Genomic DNA, 16,236 nt, shown 5'->3' with positions numbered 1-16,236 from the left:
GTAAATGGGGTTGCAGGGTTGTTGCTACTTCCATGCCGCAGCAGCAGCAGCAGCACACTTGTACAACTTACCACAGGAGCGTGTGCCTGTCCGAACATGTCGAGAAAATAAGGATCCTGGAGTCTGGACAAGAGCTCTTGACTTTCTGCTGAGAATGCAGGGCCTGATTGGGGTTGTGGAATCTTGAGGAAAGAAGACCCTTCGAAACCCACGAAGAGATCCGTTTGAAGTGATTGAAAGAGACAATTACTGGTCTCTCCGTTTCAAATTCATTGAGAAATCTTCTTCAATGTGCCTTTTCTGAGTCTCTGGGTTTTATTTTTCTCTGTTCGTCTTTTGAAAGAAGTGACGGTTAAGTCGGTTACACCCTACCACCGTGCACTAACCCCAAAATGGCTGGTAAATGACATGTTTGCCCTTGTGCCTCATAAATTTCTACAGATTATAAATTTGTAGAAAAGAAAAAAATAATAAATTTTAAAGTGTTAACTAAAAACATGCTCAAGGTAATATTTACATCACAGAAACTTCCCTTAATTCCACATTTTCTGTTCTCATAAATTGCTCTTTATAATATTTCCAAAATACTGCGAGAAGTTCATGTATATACCTTCAGAAAATTTAGGCTAAGAGGGAGGAAAAAGTTCCATCTCAATCAACGGGGCTCAAAGTAAATAAACCCTGTAACAAAAGATACTTCCTGCATTCCTGAAAGTGTAATTCATAACTATAACTATATATATGTGCATGAAAAATGAGCAGGCAATAGTCAAAATATTAGCCATGATGCAGTGACATTGCCTCTGTTTGAGATTTGTCAGACTAAACTTGAGATTGCTCGTCCCCGTAATAGTACCAGTAGCCTCCTATAAATGGCTGGTAATATCACTGTCGACACTACCACACCCATTTCCATTGTCAGGAGCCTCTCAAAGCTTGCGTTCGACTGGAGATAATTTCTCAGTTAAAGATGGCTTTTTAATGCAACTAGTGGCGGAAACAGTGCTACCGCCAGTCTCTAAGTTGTTGGCATCTGCGTTATCAGCGTTATCACTCTTGACACCTTCTTGAAGTTCGCATACACTCAAAACGGATTTGTCAGACGAAGATAACTTCTCACAGGAAGCAGCTTCCTCATCTCCAGCACTCACCAATGGTTGTTTGGGCAGTGATTCTGAATGCAACATATCATGACCGCCATTTGAACAATCTCTTTTCTCATTGGAAACTCCATCAAACGAAATAGCACCATCTGTACAGAAATGATCCTTAGCCAAGCTTACATTCTCTCGTTCAAACTGTGTCCCTTGGTTTTCTATGATAGCACCTGAAGGTTCAGCCACTTTTGATTCAGTTTGCACAGGGAATGGAGATGTGTTGTCCGATAAGTCAGCAGCATCAGCTGTGCTGGAAGCTTTTGATGGCCCAGCATCAGTGCTGCAAACACTATCCTGATGGGTCATCATGCACTGTTCCAGAAACTCTGTTGCAGAAGCAGGGGCATCATTGGCGGGCAGTTTCACGTATTTCATAGTTTGAAAGCTATCCCGGCTCAATATACCTTCTTCAAAACAATTTTTGTTAGTGAATGCATCATCTTCCAAAATCGTAATTCTGCCCCCATTATCGCCTATATCCGTAACCACATCTGCATTTTCTGAGAGAAGATTTCCAGATACACCCTCATCAACAGAGACTAAACTGGCGGGAGAAATGCAGATGGTAAATGGATCAATATCCATCTCAGCACAAGCACCTTCTTCTCCGTCAGTCTCGATGCCAGTGCCATTTGCACTACCACTATGAATATCACCTATACTATCTTCACAGCCATCATTTCCGCCAGCACAAGCATTCTTATATTGTGATGGCACATCCTCATCCATAAAGTCATTCTCACTCACTAACTCTCTATCTTGATTAGAAGTTTGTTGCTCAATAGGTACTTCGGCTAGTTTCTGAGTGGGATTCGCAGTAGTGTGGCTACTTTCCAAATCAACTAGTGCACCTAATTGCTTCTGTATAGAGACTGCTAAGGAAACAGCATGATCACGAAACACGGAATCATGTGGTGAGCAGAATAGCGTATCAAACAAGGTCCGGTTGTACTGAAACATGGTAATAGATGGCTTAGTATGCCCTTTATCGCGAAATAGTTTTATAAGTTTGATCACATGCTCGCACAGGTTGCCCATTTCTGCCCAGGTGCAGTTACAAATAGCAAACTCTGAACCAGGGTTCCAAACAATATAGGTGATGTTTCGATCACAATGATCAGTAATTTTTGCACATCTACCTTCCACGACGACATCCGAGTCAGAGATTTTCAGTGCTTTACGCCAAGATGTCAAACCACTAATCCATTCATCTTTCCAGTATCTTGCAAAATCATCCTTCCCTGAGTACTCATCAAGCCAGAAGTAGGAATGCACTTTGGTACCCAACTTATCAACCAACCAATCAGCGCGTTGATAAACACCAGGGTCCTTTTCATTCAATAATCTTAGCTTCAGCTGGTTGTGGTAAAACTCCAATGCTGCACAAGTCTCCTGGCTAGCCAGTGGAATAGTTTTTAATGCAGTGGTCCAAATTCCTGAGATCAAAGAAATTCAGCTTTCAAATTCTGATAAAAGGAAAGGGTCAAACAAAAAAAAAAACCCAATAAAATCCCAAGCTCAGTCATATCCCTGAATACACTCTGAATGCCTACGTTTGATATTGTTCATTAACTGTTAGCCTTCGTTCTTATATCATCACCCTAATAAACACTCCCATAACACTTGACCCCCATCAGCACAAAATCTACTGTTCATAGTCAAATTTATAGGCCATTAAGTGTAAATCATAGCACTTCATGTAGGGCGTCTTTAACTTCTCCATTCCCAACTTGCCAGAAAAATCCATGTCCCAGAATACCTATGCCAGGGATGACTAAGGTTCCCAATTCTCATCTCCAACCAAAACACCAAGCTAATTAACGCCAAATTAAATGAGATCCAAACAAAATAACCACAAGAATAAAAGTGGTATATATCTTGCATTCAATCGAGCAAGCAAATGCTGACCATGTTCTTGTCTACAACTCCATACCTATTACAAAAACTCTAGTTCTTATTTTATTGGAGAGACAATTCAATGGGATCAAGGTAACGATTTTGGTGGTGCTGTGATGATGACAGCGACGGTGGGCTAGGATAGTGTGGTTCAACTGCACATAGTCTTGGTGCTGCAGTGGAACCAGGGCATTAATTGCATGAGACAGAAAGAAGGACAGTAAAGTTAAGAGCGAAGAAACCATAAAACATAGCATCTTCAATTTGATTTTATTTTTGATAGGGACACGCTGGCATATGTACTTACCAATACATATAAAAGATACATCCAAATAAAATGTGGGACTAGTCACTTAGATCTAATTCAGTAATAGATGCAAATGTTAGCAAGCAGAGCTAAATCGTGAAATTTGAAAGCAAGTAACATGCGACTGACCTAGTCGAGGATACCAGATTGCCTTGAAATAGTCCATAAAATCAGATGCATCAACAAAATCTTCCATTAAAGTATTAAACAGATCAACAGTTCCATTTCCTCTGCATATGTCATCCACTACCTCTCCAAGCCTTTTTGCTATCTGAATAGACATCTGTGTCCCCGAACATCTCTTCAATAAGTTCTTTTGCCACTCACGGCGTACTCGCCAAAAGGATATCAATACAGAGCACTGAAATACATCCCTGAGTTTAAATAGACAAAGGAGCTGGTTTAAAAAAGTAGCATCCGTTAAAAAAAAATAGATAAGAAATGTTAGATATAATCACACTACGATGGCATGCACCAGGACAATAAGCCATCTTCGGTCTTCCCCCTCTCGGACATTAATTGTCCAAGGTCATCTAATTGAATAGAGTAAGGAACCTAAAATGATATACATGCATTGAAGAGAATGTAAACCTTTTACAAGTCAACAAGATTGCACACTTTCTAATTTCTATGCATTAAAGTTCAACTAGTTAAGCATCTACCAAAGAATTTCAAAGAAACAACAATGCACAAGAGATAATGCATCAACTCGACAATCTAAATCAACAAACCACCTTTAGCAGGAAAGGATGTACAATAAAAACTCACAATCTTAAGGGGCATGATTCTTTCCCAGCTGCTGATATATAGAACAAGAATCCAATTAATTGAGAAGTATAGAGCTATAGAAGATAGGAAGTGGGGAAGACCCATGACAACAAAAAAAAAGTAAGCAGGATGACAAAGCAATCACACAACCAGATCCCGTAGGACCCTTAGAATGTCTCTACACAAAATGTTAAATGCTTGTTTTAAATTCAAACATAAAACACATTTTAGGCACACATAAATATAGTAACTCAATTCAATGGCAGCCAACCTTATTGTAAGTACATCGGCTGAAGGATCGTCCACAATAAACCCAGCCAACTTCCATGTAGGATCTTTTGCACGAATTCTATTGTAGAGAGCCATCATCCACTTATGTGTATCTGCACTAGAAAATCTCGGTGTGATTATCCACGCTACTGGGATAGCCTTGTTATCAGAGTTGAACACAATGAGACTGTGAATGGGATACTGAAAAAAAAACATGCATTTACAAGCTTATTAGCTTCTGAGGAATCTGCAAGCCAGCTGACAGCACCAATTAGCAGGACTATGTTATAGAAACTAATAATTTACAAACCTTCAATTTGTTAGTCCCAAACCTTGAATCAGAAGCCACAAGGTTGCAATTGCCAAACCGAATCATTTGCTGTAATTGCCACTCTGTTTGAATGCCTAATGTGAAAGGATCCGAATCAGAGAAATCCTTGAAGAAGAATACATGACTCTGGTGGCTTTCAACCCACATACTAATGCTAACTGCATCATCTGGATCCAGCTCATACTTAGAGCGCCGAATGCTCCTCTCTTGTCTCCGAACATACCTATGAGTTAAAAGGTCATCACGATTACATGGACCTCCCTGTTTGTCCACAAATTCATTGTGTCTCTGCATTATGGTCTCTACTGAAACACCAACATGTAACAAGGATAATACACGAAGACGAAGATCCTCTGAGATGTATGGAGCAAACATAGCACGTGTACCAGCAGCCATCTTGTCCAGTGCGCCATGGCATGGTATACCTTTCTTATCCACATGCTTTTCATGATTATATACAATAAGAGCTACAGATGGCTCAGCAATCAAACGTTTCACAATGAAGTGGCAGGTGCACCCTCTCTTAGTATTTGGTCGACCAGCATTTTTCTTCTTTGGTATGTAAGTACTCCTGCTGGGCCGAACCGTGCCTCCTTTTCTATGGTCATCAGGTCCAAAGGAACACCAATACCTGCAGATTCAAAAGAATCACTAGAGTCAGAAGCCAAAGGAACACTTAGTAGGCAAAATGCTAGTAATTAAAGAGGAACTTACAGTATATACTCGAGAATGCCATCAACCTTTGCCTTGTAAGGCATTTGAGAAGGCCGGCGTCGCCTTGCTTCTACATGAAATCTCGATGGACAGTCCTTATTTGCAGCTTCACCCCTCACAAAATCATCCACCCTAGAAAAGGGGATTAAAGCAACCCTGTCTAGCTTGTCACGCCAGCCTTCCACCTTTGACCAAACAAGTTCAGCAGAAGAAAACTCCAAATTTGGTGGGTTTTGTACAGGAAGTGAAAAAATCTCATCCCATCTGGCCATCTGCAATGAACAGAAAAGAAATCATACTAAATAATCCTAACAAAATTAGCAATACTACATGTTAATAATCAGTAATGACATTGACAGACTGCTGGATGGGTATAACCCTCAGATTATTCTCACACTTTAAAACATAAAATCAAATTACAGCAAGTAAAAAGAAACAATAATATAAGAAAGCTCTATATGAACAAACAAAAAGAAAATCATCAATACAAACTTGAGTATCAATCAAATGAAACCTATCAGACACAGAAAGCTATATATGAAAAATGGATGCAATGGAAAGAAAGGAGAATTCACCAAGCATCTATGGAAAAGAAAAATCAAAACCCAACGATTTCCATAGCAACTTCTGCTTCAAAAATATTATTAAGACCCAAAAACAATCATAAGAAACTCCAATCCAAACTTAAATCCCATCAAGCAAGTAAAGAAAACTACACTAACCCAATTCAGTATCAAGGTTTTATAATTCTCATTCCACGGAAATGAAGAGTCTTGACACTCAAAAGAAGAAAGAAAGAAAGAATAAAGACACAAATACCTATATGTGCGTCTAAGACTAATTTCAGGTTTCCTGTCGAGTAATGGAGGAAGAACGTTGTTGCCGCCTTCTGTGAGCGACGGAAAAAATGGCAGACGGTGAGAAGTAAGAAGGGAACAAAACCAGAAAGCAGGGAGATTTTACATCTTTGCCACCGTCTTCCGTGGCTAACCTTGAAGACTGAAGAGTCGCGTCTGATTAGGGATGTCGAACGGGCCTATGAGACCGGTATGGCCCGGCCACGGCTGGCACAAAATTAGTAAATCGAACTGGACTCGGGATCCAGACCCAAATGGGCCGGCCCGGTAAGAAATTTTGGCCATGCATGACTTAGGGATTTAGGGATTTCGATTTGCAAAAAATCTGTCTTGGAAAGACATTTCCCGCTTTTGTAATCGTTAGGTATCATCCAGTAGTTGATATGCATCATGTAGGACACGTGGAGTGGACCCACAAATTCATTTAAATTGTACTTATAACTTAGCAACTGGATGATTGCTTAATCATTTTAGAAAAAAGAAAGGTCCAATCAAATACAAAATTCAAAATCATAAATTTACAAGATTTATCGTTACTCCCCTTTCATACAAAATTCAAAATCATAAATTTACAAGATTTATCGTTACTCCCCTTTCTCTGGTCCTCCAATCACTCTCAAAATTAAGGTTTTTACTGTTGGTTTCGATTGATTTTTGAACATAAATTTAACTGACCGTTCGATTGGTTATTGACGGTTTGGTTAGTTTTTTCTTTTTGATTTTTTGATTGATCCTTACTAATATACATTTAACAATAACCGACCAAACGGTCGGTTTGACACGATTTTCATGTCTTGGGCCTTAGTGGGCTCCAAATGGGTAATTGGTTGTTCAGGCTTATTGGAGGAGTTTGATACTCATCTCTGTGAATTGATAAAGTGATATAACTCATAAGCTTCTGAAAGGGCATATCCGTAATCAGCTCATCGTCTCCCACAACACAAGTATCTGGTAATCTCGAACATTGTATAAAACCCTTGTTCTCTCCGTTGTTTTGCGATTCTCCCTGACCCGTTGACGATGGCTCAAATGGGAGGCGGGTACCCGCTCTACCCCTTACAACCACCCATGATTCCCCCGCCCCAATATCAGTTTCAGTTTCAGCCCCAGCCCCAGCCTCTGCCTCTGACTCTACCTCAGTCGTACCCTCAGCAGCAACTCGAGCCTCCGGGAACCGGAAAGCGCCGCCGCGAAGACGGAGACCCATCGTCTGCCTCGGCGGCTGGGGAGACGGTGGATTCGGCCGCAAAGCGCCGAGCCGTGGCTTTGGACGTGATATTCAGGATTGTGGTGCCTTCGAGGCAGATCGGGAAGGTGATTGGAAAAGTGGGGCATCGTATCCAGAAGATTCGAGAGGACACGAAAGCTACAATCAAGATCGCCGATGCCATCGCCGTAAGTATAGAACTTTTTAGGGTTTATGTTTCAAAAGATTGTTACTTTCTTTGTTGAGCTACTTTTGTTATTGGGTTATGTGCAGAGACATGAAGAGCGAGTGATTATCATAAGTTCTAAAGAAAGTGAAAACGAGAAATGTGATGCAGAGAATGCCCTGCAGCAAATTGCCAATTTAATTCTGAAGGTGATGGAAACTTGTGAAGTACAATTATACACTATTAATGCACTCAAAATTGTCTATGTTATTTGTAAAATCACAAGCATGTGCTTTTAGAAGTTAGCAGCTCTTCTTTACTTGCAATAATATTGTATAAAACTATAAATTCTGGTTGCTAGATTATTCGATTGTTTCTGGATTTTCTGTTTTTCAGTCTGTCCAAAGGCTTAGCAAGTGCTTTCGGTTGGTTGGTGAGGCTCGCTGTCAAAATAAATAATTTCACTTTGTTACTTAACAGGAGGATGATAGCAATGCTGAGGCATCAAAAGTTGCTGCAGGACATGTAGCTGCCAATACAATAAGGATTTTGATTGCCGGGTCCCAAGCAGGTTCGTTAATTGGAATGTCTGGTCAAAATATCGAGAAATTGAGGAATTCTTCTGGTGCTACAATCACGGTACTCGCACAAAATCAGTTGCCTTTGTGTGCGTCAGCTTATGAATCTGATAGAGTTGTGCAGGTGAGCTTTCTAAAATGTTGCTTATGAAATGAACATATTAATTCGCCGTCTGATTGACTAATATTTTTGATGTAGAATCCCATTGTTGCTTTTCCTTATAGCCTTATCTTATTACCCTTGCTAGGACAATTCTATGCTAAAGGGTATTGAAGGGGTTACCACATACCAGATGAATATATGGTTTTGTTTTTTCTTTAATCTTCAGGGAATGTATGGTTGATATTGCTGAAAGTACTGTACTGAGGGCATATTGCTGAAAGTAAAGATGTGCCTAATATATTCTAGTTCCCTGAAAAATTATTGAGGACCACTTTTGGGAAACTCAGTTCGGTTTCAAGAATGGTAGAAAATTGGCTTGATTAGGTGCGGTAAACATTGGGTGTGAAGGACTGTTCAATGGCCTGCTAAAGATATTAACCTGTTTGTCATTGGTCATATGTTCTATCAGATATATACTTCCTACTCCTGAATAATTAGGTTCACTGTTTTGAATTGATACCAGTTTTTTGCTAGCTTGTCGTTCTCTTTTTGGAATTGAAACTTCTCAGAGAATACGGGTCTAATGATTTCAAAGTTGAGTGCTTTTCTAGTAAGATATGACGCATTGTGTGAAGTTCATGGCATTTGAGGGGTCAATATGTTAAAATATTATAGAATTGCCGTTGCCCTTGTTCTGCTGGATTTTGAATATTCTTTAATTTGGTCTTTTAAAGCCTCTTTTATTTATTTTTTACGCTGCGGAATGTTGAACGTTTATATCATATTCAGATATCAGGTGATGTTCCTGCAGTGCTGAAGGCTCTAGAAGAGATTGGTCATCAACTCAGGTTTCTCATTAACTTTGAGTGGCTATGTTTGATGTTTCCGCTCATTGGTAATAAAAGTATTTCTGTTTATTTACACAAGTTTTGTGCTGGGCAGGGAAAACCCACCCCGTCAAGTGATTTCTATTAGTCCAACATACAATTATAGCTTAATTCGACCAACCCAACCAGTTGTGGACCCAACTTCAGGTTATTTTGTGTTTCAAATATCAAAATAACTCTGTTTCTCAAGTGCTACATCTTGTAGCAATATGAAGTTTTAATATTCTGTGTTATAACGACATCATCTTTAGGACAACCAATCTTGCAGCTGACTATGTTACGTTCGAGATGATGATTTCGGAAACTTTTGTTGGTGGTTTGATTGGAAGATGCGGCTCCAACATATCAAGGATCAGAAGTGAGTCTGGAGCCATGATCAAGGTAGGTGGATTGTCAATACCTAAGCTGTAGTTTTTGATCATTTATCTATATATTCGCATGTTGTTCTAGGAATTCTTAGGGATCTAGGTTGCTGTAGTTGCTAGCTTCTACCTTTCTATACCTGTGTTTAGTGTCTGCCATGCAGTGATGGTTAAGTTTTCACAGTCATGTGTTGATAATTTTTGATTTGTGCGTACATATAGTTTTTGGGTAAAATACAGTTGCTGTAAATTTTGCTCAAGAATAGAGAACCTCTCCATTGTTCTGCCACATTGGACCTAATACTGCAGAGTACCCTCACATCTTTTTTAAGGCAGACAGACTCTTGTTTAAAAAATGACCTAATACTGCTGAGAAAATTTCTTGTTCAAACCATTGCAGCTCCATTTCCCCCTTTATCTAGCTTTGAAAACTCATATTTCATAATTATCAACAGGCCATTTCCTCACCTCATTCTCTTAAAGCTCAAAACTTTCATTTTTAACCCGTCACCCATTTCATATATTTATTACAAGAAGAGGAATGAGATGAAATATCAAAACCAACTGGGTAGTTGTACGATTCCATGAAGAGGTGTTCTTTTTTGTACTTCAGATAGGGGTTAGTCTTTTTCTTCACTCGTGATACTTCATCTCCTCATCTTGCTGGACTCACGAATTCTCTCTCTCTTGCTTGCCTTGGACCCATCTATCTCTCTTCCATGATTTTGTTACTGTTAACTGTCCACCCATCAAGATCCAAGAACACCCACTTTGAAATCACATCTAAGTTGTTTATAGGAAAATACACTCGAATATGCAGGGTTTGTGTTAGGTACTAAGGTTTATATAAATTTCATGTTAGGTAAAATTGTCTTCTCAATATTCAGTTAATAATCTGTTTGGTTTGAACTAGATGGGGGACTTTATCCTTTATCCAACATGAGGAGTAAAAAATTTGTTCTCTTGGTTTTTTGTTGCTCTATTTCTTGCCTGTAGCTTTCTTAAGCTTCAGTTATATCCTATTTTATAGGTTTATGGGGGAAAAGGGGAACAGAAACATAGGCAAATCCAATTTGGCGGTAGTGCTCAGCAGGTATGTCCAATTCTGTTTTAAACTTTATAAAGTTTTCTTAGTTGCAGGTTATAGCAAAGATGTGGTGAAGTATGTCTTTGTATTCTGTCGTGCAATTAAATGTATCTAACAGGAGTTCAAGATGTTGGTTTAACTGTTGTGGATTTGAGTGACGACTGTTATATTCCCTTATTTCTTGTGCAGGTGATTCATGGTTGTCATGTCAAAGCTTTGTAAATTGTATATGCATTAGGCTATCTGAGCTGAGAAAATTGCTAATGAAATATTGTAACATATTGATATACTAATAATAAAAAAACCAAAGACAGCTAGTTGCCTAAGTTTGCTGGCTGATGATGGTTATTCTTAGAGACACTGCTTGCTAAAGATTGCTGACTTAAAGAGTATAATGAAGAGAAATTACTAAATCTGTTTGCAAGAATATAGCCTGTACTTGTCCAGGTTAATACGAAAGGCTCAGTGAAATACATTATTTTATTGTGTCATTGAACTGTGTAATTACAATAACTTGTACTGTTGGTTCAGGGGTTGTCTTATGTAATAAAATAATGGAACATTGAAACATTCACATATGGACAGATTGATTTTAGGGGGTCCGAAAACAGCAGCTTTATGAAGTTTCGCTCTCTGATGCTGTTCTTAGACCAAGGATTTCAGTTTTGAATGTCAATGGACTCTATTAACAACTATTTTTGTACGCAGGTGGCATTGGCAAAGCTGAGAGTTGATGAATACATTTACTCTCAGATGATACAACAAGCTGGTGCTCAACAATCAACGTAAATTCCTCTACATGCACATTTTCCTCTATTGGTTGTCATGTTGCTACTGTATGTATTGCATTTTGGGGAATGCTAGGTGTCTTCATTATTGTATGGAACACACTCCCCCAGTCTGGCTGCTTGGTGAAGCAGTAACTCTGAAATACTCGTTTCTTAATTGTTTTTTTCTGAATAAATATCAATATTTTACCCATTGATTGATGGATATTTTTTTCTCTCTTCACCCCAGTTAATCGAGATGATAAGTTGGGAAAACCAGGAGACCGCTCTCGTCCATCCTTACATTTACCCTGTAAATCCACTTATATTCTCCATATGCTTATCTGGTGGCTATCTGGTGCCTGTTTCTTCCTTACTGGAACAATTATGTATTGGTTTTGAATTCCTAGTGCTTTTGTTATAGAGTAACCTTGGGTTGAATTTCTTGCATGGAATGGCTTTGGAAAGTGGACTATGATGGTATTTTACTGTCTCACTTGCATGGCACTGGTATTTTACTGGTATTGTTATCCCAAAAACTCTGTAGCATTAATGATACAAATGATGCCAAAGATTAGACATGAGAATCCCTCTTGAGTACTTCAATGTTTTCCTGCTTTTTTGTTGAATTTTTAAATTGAGAGGGAAATGATAGTCTACTATCACCCTCTCTACCAGGGTTGCGGTACTCTTGGCATGCCCTTTAAGGGGCCTGATCTCTGATAAAACAATGGTAAAAAATCATTATACCAGATGATAGATGTTATGTCTTCTTATCTCTTGTGACTCTCCTAGTTTTGTTTCCAAAGTTTCATTCACATAGAGGCCTTGGGGATGCTGGAAAACGTCTCAAGATCAATCTTTGCAACCAAACACTTCCATTTTTTTAAGTTACGGCAAACAAGACCAGCCACAATTTAGACAATAAAAAAACTTGCTTGAAAATGGTCTAGTACTAGGTTTTAGCATTAACGCCTCTGATTAAATTACCAAACGTACAATTAAACATAAGATTAATACTACAAAATCGATACTAAAAACTTCTCAATGCGAACAAGTTCTCAAATAATATAGGGGCCATGGCTGGAAGGTTGATGGGCAGAGGTGCCATGAAATTCACAATCTTTTCATGAACATTGTACCTACAAAAGCAATATTCAAGGAGCCAAAGCTTGTCAAACAATTTGAAGGATAACAATGACTTATCCGGGGAAAAAAATTCAATTTGAAGTAAAGAATGGCTGAAAGAATAATCTTTCTCATTGTTTACCTAATTTTGCAACTCTTAGAGGCACATTGATCATACAACTCTCTTCTATGTTCGTATATTCTTATTTCTTAAGCTCATAACTGGCTGCCTGGAAAATAAATAGTTATCTTAAACAATGTTAGGGAGCTAGAAGTTGGTGTATTGAAGAGTTCGGAAACAGAATACTATGGCACTCTCAAACCATTGAAAGACCCTACAACAATTTTCATACTACAAGAAAAAAGTTCCCTACACAGGACATTCTATGAAGAGGGCATATACATGAGCACTGACGAGCTCAATTGGGCACAAATACTAAAAGCAACTTCAATGGGTGGGTATTAGTTTCAATTTCTTCATTTTACTTTGGTGTTTGTGTATCACTATATTGTCAAGAGTCCACCCTACAATACAAACACTTGAAACACATCTATCATTTATACTATTTCCTTCTCTTTGGCAAGACTTCAAAAATGGTTGCCCACGTGTCATTTTTCTATTGGTTTTGTGGGTTCAAATTGGTAACTTAATAGACACTTGATATATAGAGTATGTACAAGGTTTCAAGATAGACAAACACAAGTGTTGTTTAGCAGCACCCATTCTGGTGCTCTAGCACTACGCTTTGACAATAAACAATAAAGTGCAATTTGAAGTGTTGAATGTAGCATCCATTTGAGAGGACTCTTGATTATATGGAATGATGATTGATCTTCGATGAAAAAAAAATCATAACAATTTTGAGCTTTGTTTTTAATAATTGGTAGAATTTCAGCAAAATTGAATAATTTGGAAAGCGTTCGGTTGACAATCAATTGGGTTCGATTAGGCATATCCCGCATATGTGTCCTCAAAGTTTGATCTCAATAAAAAAAATATAGGTGCCGAATAGCAATAAGACTTTGAGCCAATGGGGTGGTCCCACCTAGGATTTTGTACCATCATCAATTCATCACATGATATGATATGATCAAATTAATCATCAGATAATGATGATGATGATTTCAAGTGCGTGAAGTCTGGAGACAGGAGAGCGCGTGTAGTTATCAATCAATCACTTGAGCTCTTTTTAGTCAATGGTCAGACAAGGTTAACATTTAACCACGGTTAAAATACTGTTTTATTACGCAACTAAACACAACCCAGGGCAACCCAGTCTTACGAAACACGAACCTTTTCTTTAACTCCTCTATACTAAACCATGATTGAGCCTACATCGTCTGACACAAGTAACTTACTCTGTTTCTTCTTTCTAAATTTTCTCTCTTTTGTGCATATCCTAATATCCATATCTCTATCTCTCTCTATATAGAAAGGCAGAGAGAGAGGGAGAGAGCCTGAGAGGAAGAAAAATGAGTGAGTTCATGCCAAATTTTGGGGTTTTCCATGCTTACTTTTCCATTTGAGTCGAAACAAAACAAAACCCAAAGAAAAGTAGTGAACTTTGTCCATCTTCTCACCCTTTCCTTCCAATTTTCTCTCTGTCTCAGAGTCCAAACAGAATATACCCTGAAGTGCTGAAAGGAGTGAGCTTTGTTTGGAAATCAGGAAAAATTTTGGCGGGTATTGGTCTGTGATTGGATAGGAAGAGAAAAATGAGTGAGAAAGATGATGGGTTGGGGTTGGATTTGAGTCTAAGCTTTGGGATTACACAGAATCACCAGCAGCAACCTTGTCTGAAGAAACTATTCCAATCATCTGGTAATACTACTCTCTTTCTCTCTTGATTTTTCTCTGCTTTTTTAGGAAAAGCTGGGTGACAGAGATTATAATTTTATATTTTAGGCTTTTAGGTTTTTTTTTATTTATTTATTTATTTTTATATCTTGCGTTAAACAAGGACACATTGTACATTCCATGCAATATATCTCTTTATTTTGCACCAGCATTTATTTTCATTGATTTGTAGTTATAGCTAAAAAATTGTTGATAATATTTGATTTCTTGCCTTCAAGGATTATGAATCAAGACAAGTCTCAACATCACCAGTTTTGTTGCAAATCTTCACTTAGTAAATTCCCTAAGAAATGATGGGAAAAAAGTTTTTTTTTTTTTTAAAAAAACCATCAATATTCTGTTAATTACAGAATTCCACTTTCAAGGAGGATTTATGCATGCTAGTAACATGGTCCAAAATCTTAATTCAGTATTGGAAGCAGGGGTTTCATCCCCAAACAGCACTATTTCAAGTTTAAGTGGGAAGAGGAGTGAGATAGAGACTATTGGAGAGGAGAATGAGGCCGAGAGAGTCTCCTATTCTTGTGGCAGTGACGATGAGGAAGGTGGTAGCGGTGAGGGCAATGGGTCAAGGAAGAAGCTCAGGCTGTCAAGGGAAGAGTCCATGGTCCTTGAAGAAACGTTCAAGGAACATAGCACACTCAATCATGTGAGTAGCATGGTGGTTATTTGATTGATTTGTTATGGGAAGTTTTGGTTATTCATTGGCATTATGGCCTTAACTTGCAATTTATTAAAAGTGGAGTTTTGGTTGCAGAAGCAAAAGGTGGCTCTGGCAAAGCAATTGAATCTGATGCAAAGGCAAGTAGAGGTGTGGTTTCAGAACAGGAGGGCCAGGTGAGATATTAATCATTGAGCTTGCACTAGAGAGCCTTTACTGAAACAATTATGATAGGGATCCCAGTTATCTGTTATACTAGCAGTTGTACATATAGGATTTCATATGCATCACGTGGGACAAGTGGATCCCACAAATTCACTTGAATCCTGTATATCCAACACGGAAACTCAGATAATTGGGATACCAATTGTTGGGATCTTAATCATTTTCATTATTGAAAGGGTTGATCAAAATTATTGATGCAGGACCAAAATGAAGCAAACAGAAGTGGATTGTGAGTACCTGAAGAGGTGCTGTGAGGATCTGACTCGGGAGAACAGAAGGTTGCAGAAGGAGGTTCAGGAACTTAGGGCCTTAAAACTCTCCCCAAACCTCTACATGAACACGAAACCTCCCACCAGCCTCACCATGTGCCCTTCATGTCAACGTGTTGCCGTTTCGTCGTCGTCGTCATCCTCCTCCACCACTGCTGCAGCTGTTTCGACAATTCCCTCTGGCCACCAGCCTGTGGGTTCCAATGGTCAGAGGCCAATAACTATCAGTCCTTGGGCAGCATTGCCAAATCAACAGCGACGGTTTGATGCCCCTACTTCCCGGCCATAGTTGTAAGCTCGGGTTAATGACATCACGGATAACCCAAAAGGATGTAGGATCATGGGTTCTCCTTTTCTTTTTGTTATTTGGGGACAAAGATGAGACCAGTAATGGTTATTAGGATGTGACTTCTGTTTAGGTAAAACCTTGTTTTGAGAGAGGGAGGGATTGTAGATAGGGTGGACTAGCTAGAGAAGGACTTGGTGATATGATATGGGAAAAATGTTCTTTGTTTCTTCTGGTATAGGAAGAGTGAGATTACACATCAGAGATGCTAATGAAAAGAATGATTATGAAGTTCAGATGTTTCTGAGTCTCCATTCTCCAATAGATTGTCCTATTGAATTCTAACACTTCT

The 16,236-nt window shown here is 38.8% G+C and overlaps 3 protein-coding genes across 5 annotated transcripts; 2 read left to right on the top strand and 1 right to left on the bottom strand.

The window, feature by feature from the left end:
• Nucleotides 1–651: 651 nt before the first annotated feature.
• Nucleotides 652–6,394, bottom strand: LOC119984739. The gene is made up of 6 exons (XM_038828826.1): nt 6,263–6,394; nt 5,444–5,715; nt 4,709–5,360; nt 4,400–4,599; nt 3,490–3,734; nt 652–2,593 (listed from the first exon to the last, which is right to left on the bottom strand). Exons 2-6 carry the CDS (start codon nt 5,713–5,715, stop codon nt 930–932), a joined length of 3,033 nt encoding a protein of 1,010 aa, XP_038684754.1. The 5' UTR covers nt 6,263–6,394; the 3' UTR covers nt 652–929.
• A 787-nt stretch (nt 6,395–7,181) lies between these two features.
• Nucleotides 7,182–12,044, top strand: LOC119983269 (RNA-binding KH domain-containing protein PEPPER-like). 2 transcript variants are annotated; one of them, XM_038826927.1, is made up of 9 exons: nt 7,184–7,695; nt 7,781–7,882; nt 8,154–8,375; nt 9,144–9,202; nt 9,297–9,388; nt 9,510–9,622; nt 10,634–10,696; nt 11,399–11,475; nt 11,708–12,044. In XM_038826927.1, exons 1-9 carry the CDS (start codon nt 7,321–7,323, stop codon nt 11,709–11,711), a joined length of 1,107 nt encoding a protein of 368 aa, XP_038682855.1. In that variant the 5' UTR covers nt 7,184–7,320; the 3' UTR covers nt 11,712–12,044. The 2 variants fall into 2 exon arrangements, 1 of the variants encoding a protein (XP_038682855.1); XR_005464597.1 differs by lacking the exons at nt 11,399–11,475; nt 11,708–12,044 and having other exon boundaries at nt 7,182–7,695; nt 9,493–9,622.
• Nucleotides 12,045–13,918: 1,874 nt separating this feature from the next.
• LOC119984102 (homeobox-leucine zipper protein HAT3-like) lies at nt 13,919–16,175 on the top strand. 2 transcript variants are annotated; one of them, XM_038827889.1, is made up of 4 exons: nt 13,919–14,407; nt 14,866–15,092; nt 15,201–15,280; nt 15,530–16,175. In XM_038827889.1, exons 1-4 carry the CDS (start codon nt 14,302–14,304, stop codon nt 15,885–15,887), a joined length of 771 nt encoding a protein of 256 aa, XP_038683817.1. In that variant the 5' UTR covers nt 13,919–14,301; the 3' UTR covers nt 15,888–16,175. The 2 variants fall into 2 exon arrangements, with proteins under 2 accessions (XP_038683817.1, XP_038683816.1); XM_038827888.1 differs by having other exon boundaries at nt 13,922–14,407; nt 14,854–15,092.
• The last annotated feature ends 61 nt before the right edge of the window (nt 16,176–16,236 follow it).

Source organism: Tripterygium wilfordii, chromosome 18 (genome assembly GCF_013401445.1).
Source record: "Tripterygium wilfordii isolate XIE 37 chromosome 18, ASM1340144v1, whole genome shotgun sequence".
Taxonomy (NCBI): domain Eukaryota; kingdom Viridiplantae; phylum Streptophyta; class Magnoliopsida; order Celastrales; family Celastraceae; genus Tripterygium; species Tripterygium wilfordii.
This window is presented reverse-complemented; position numbering and strand designations above follow the sequence as displayed.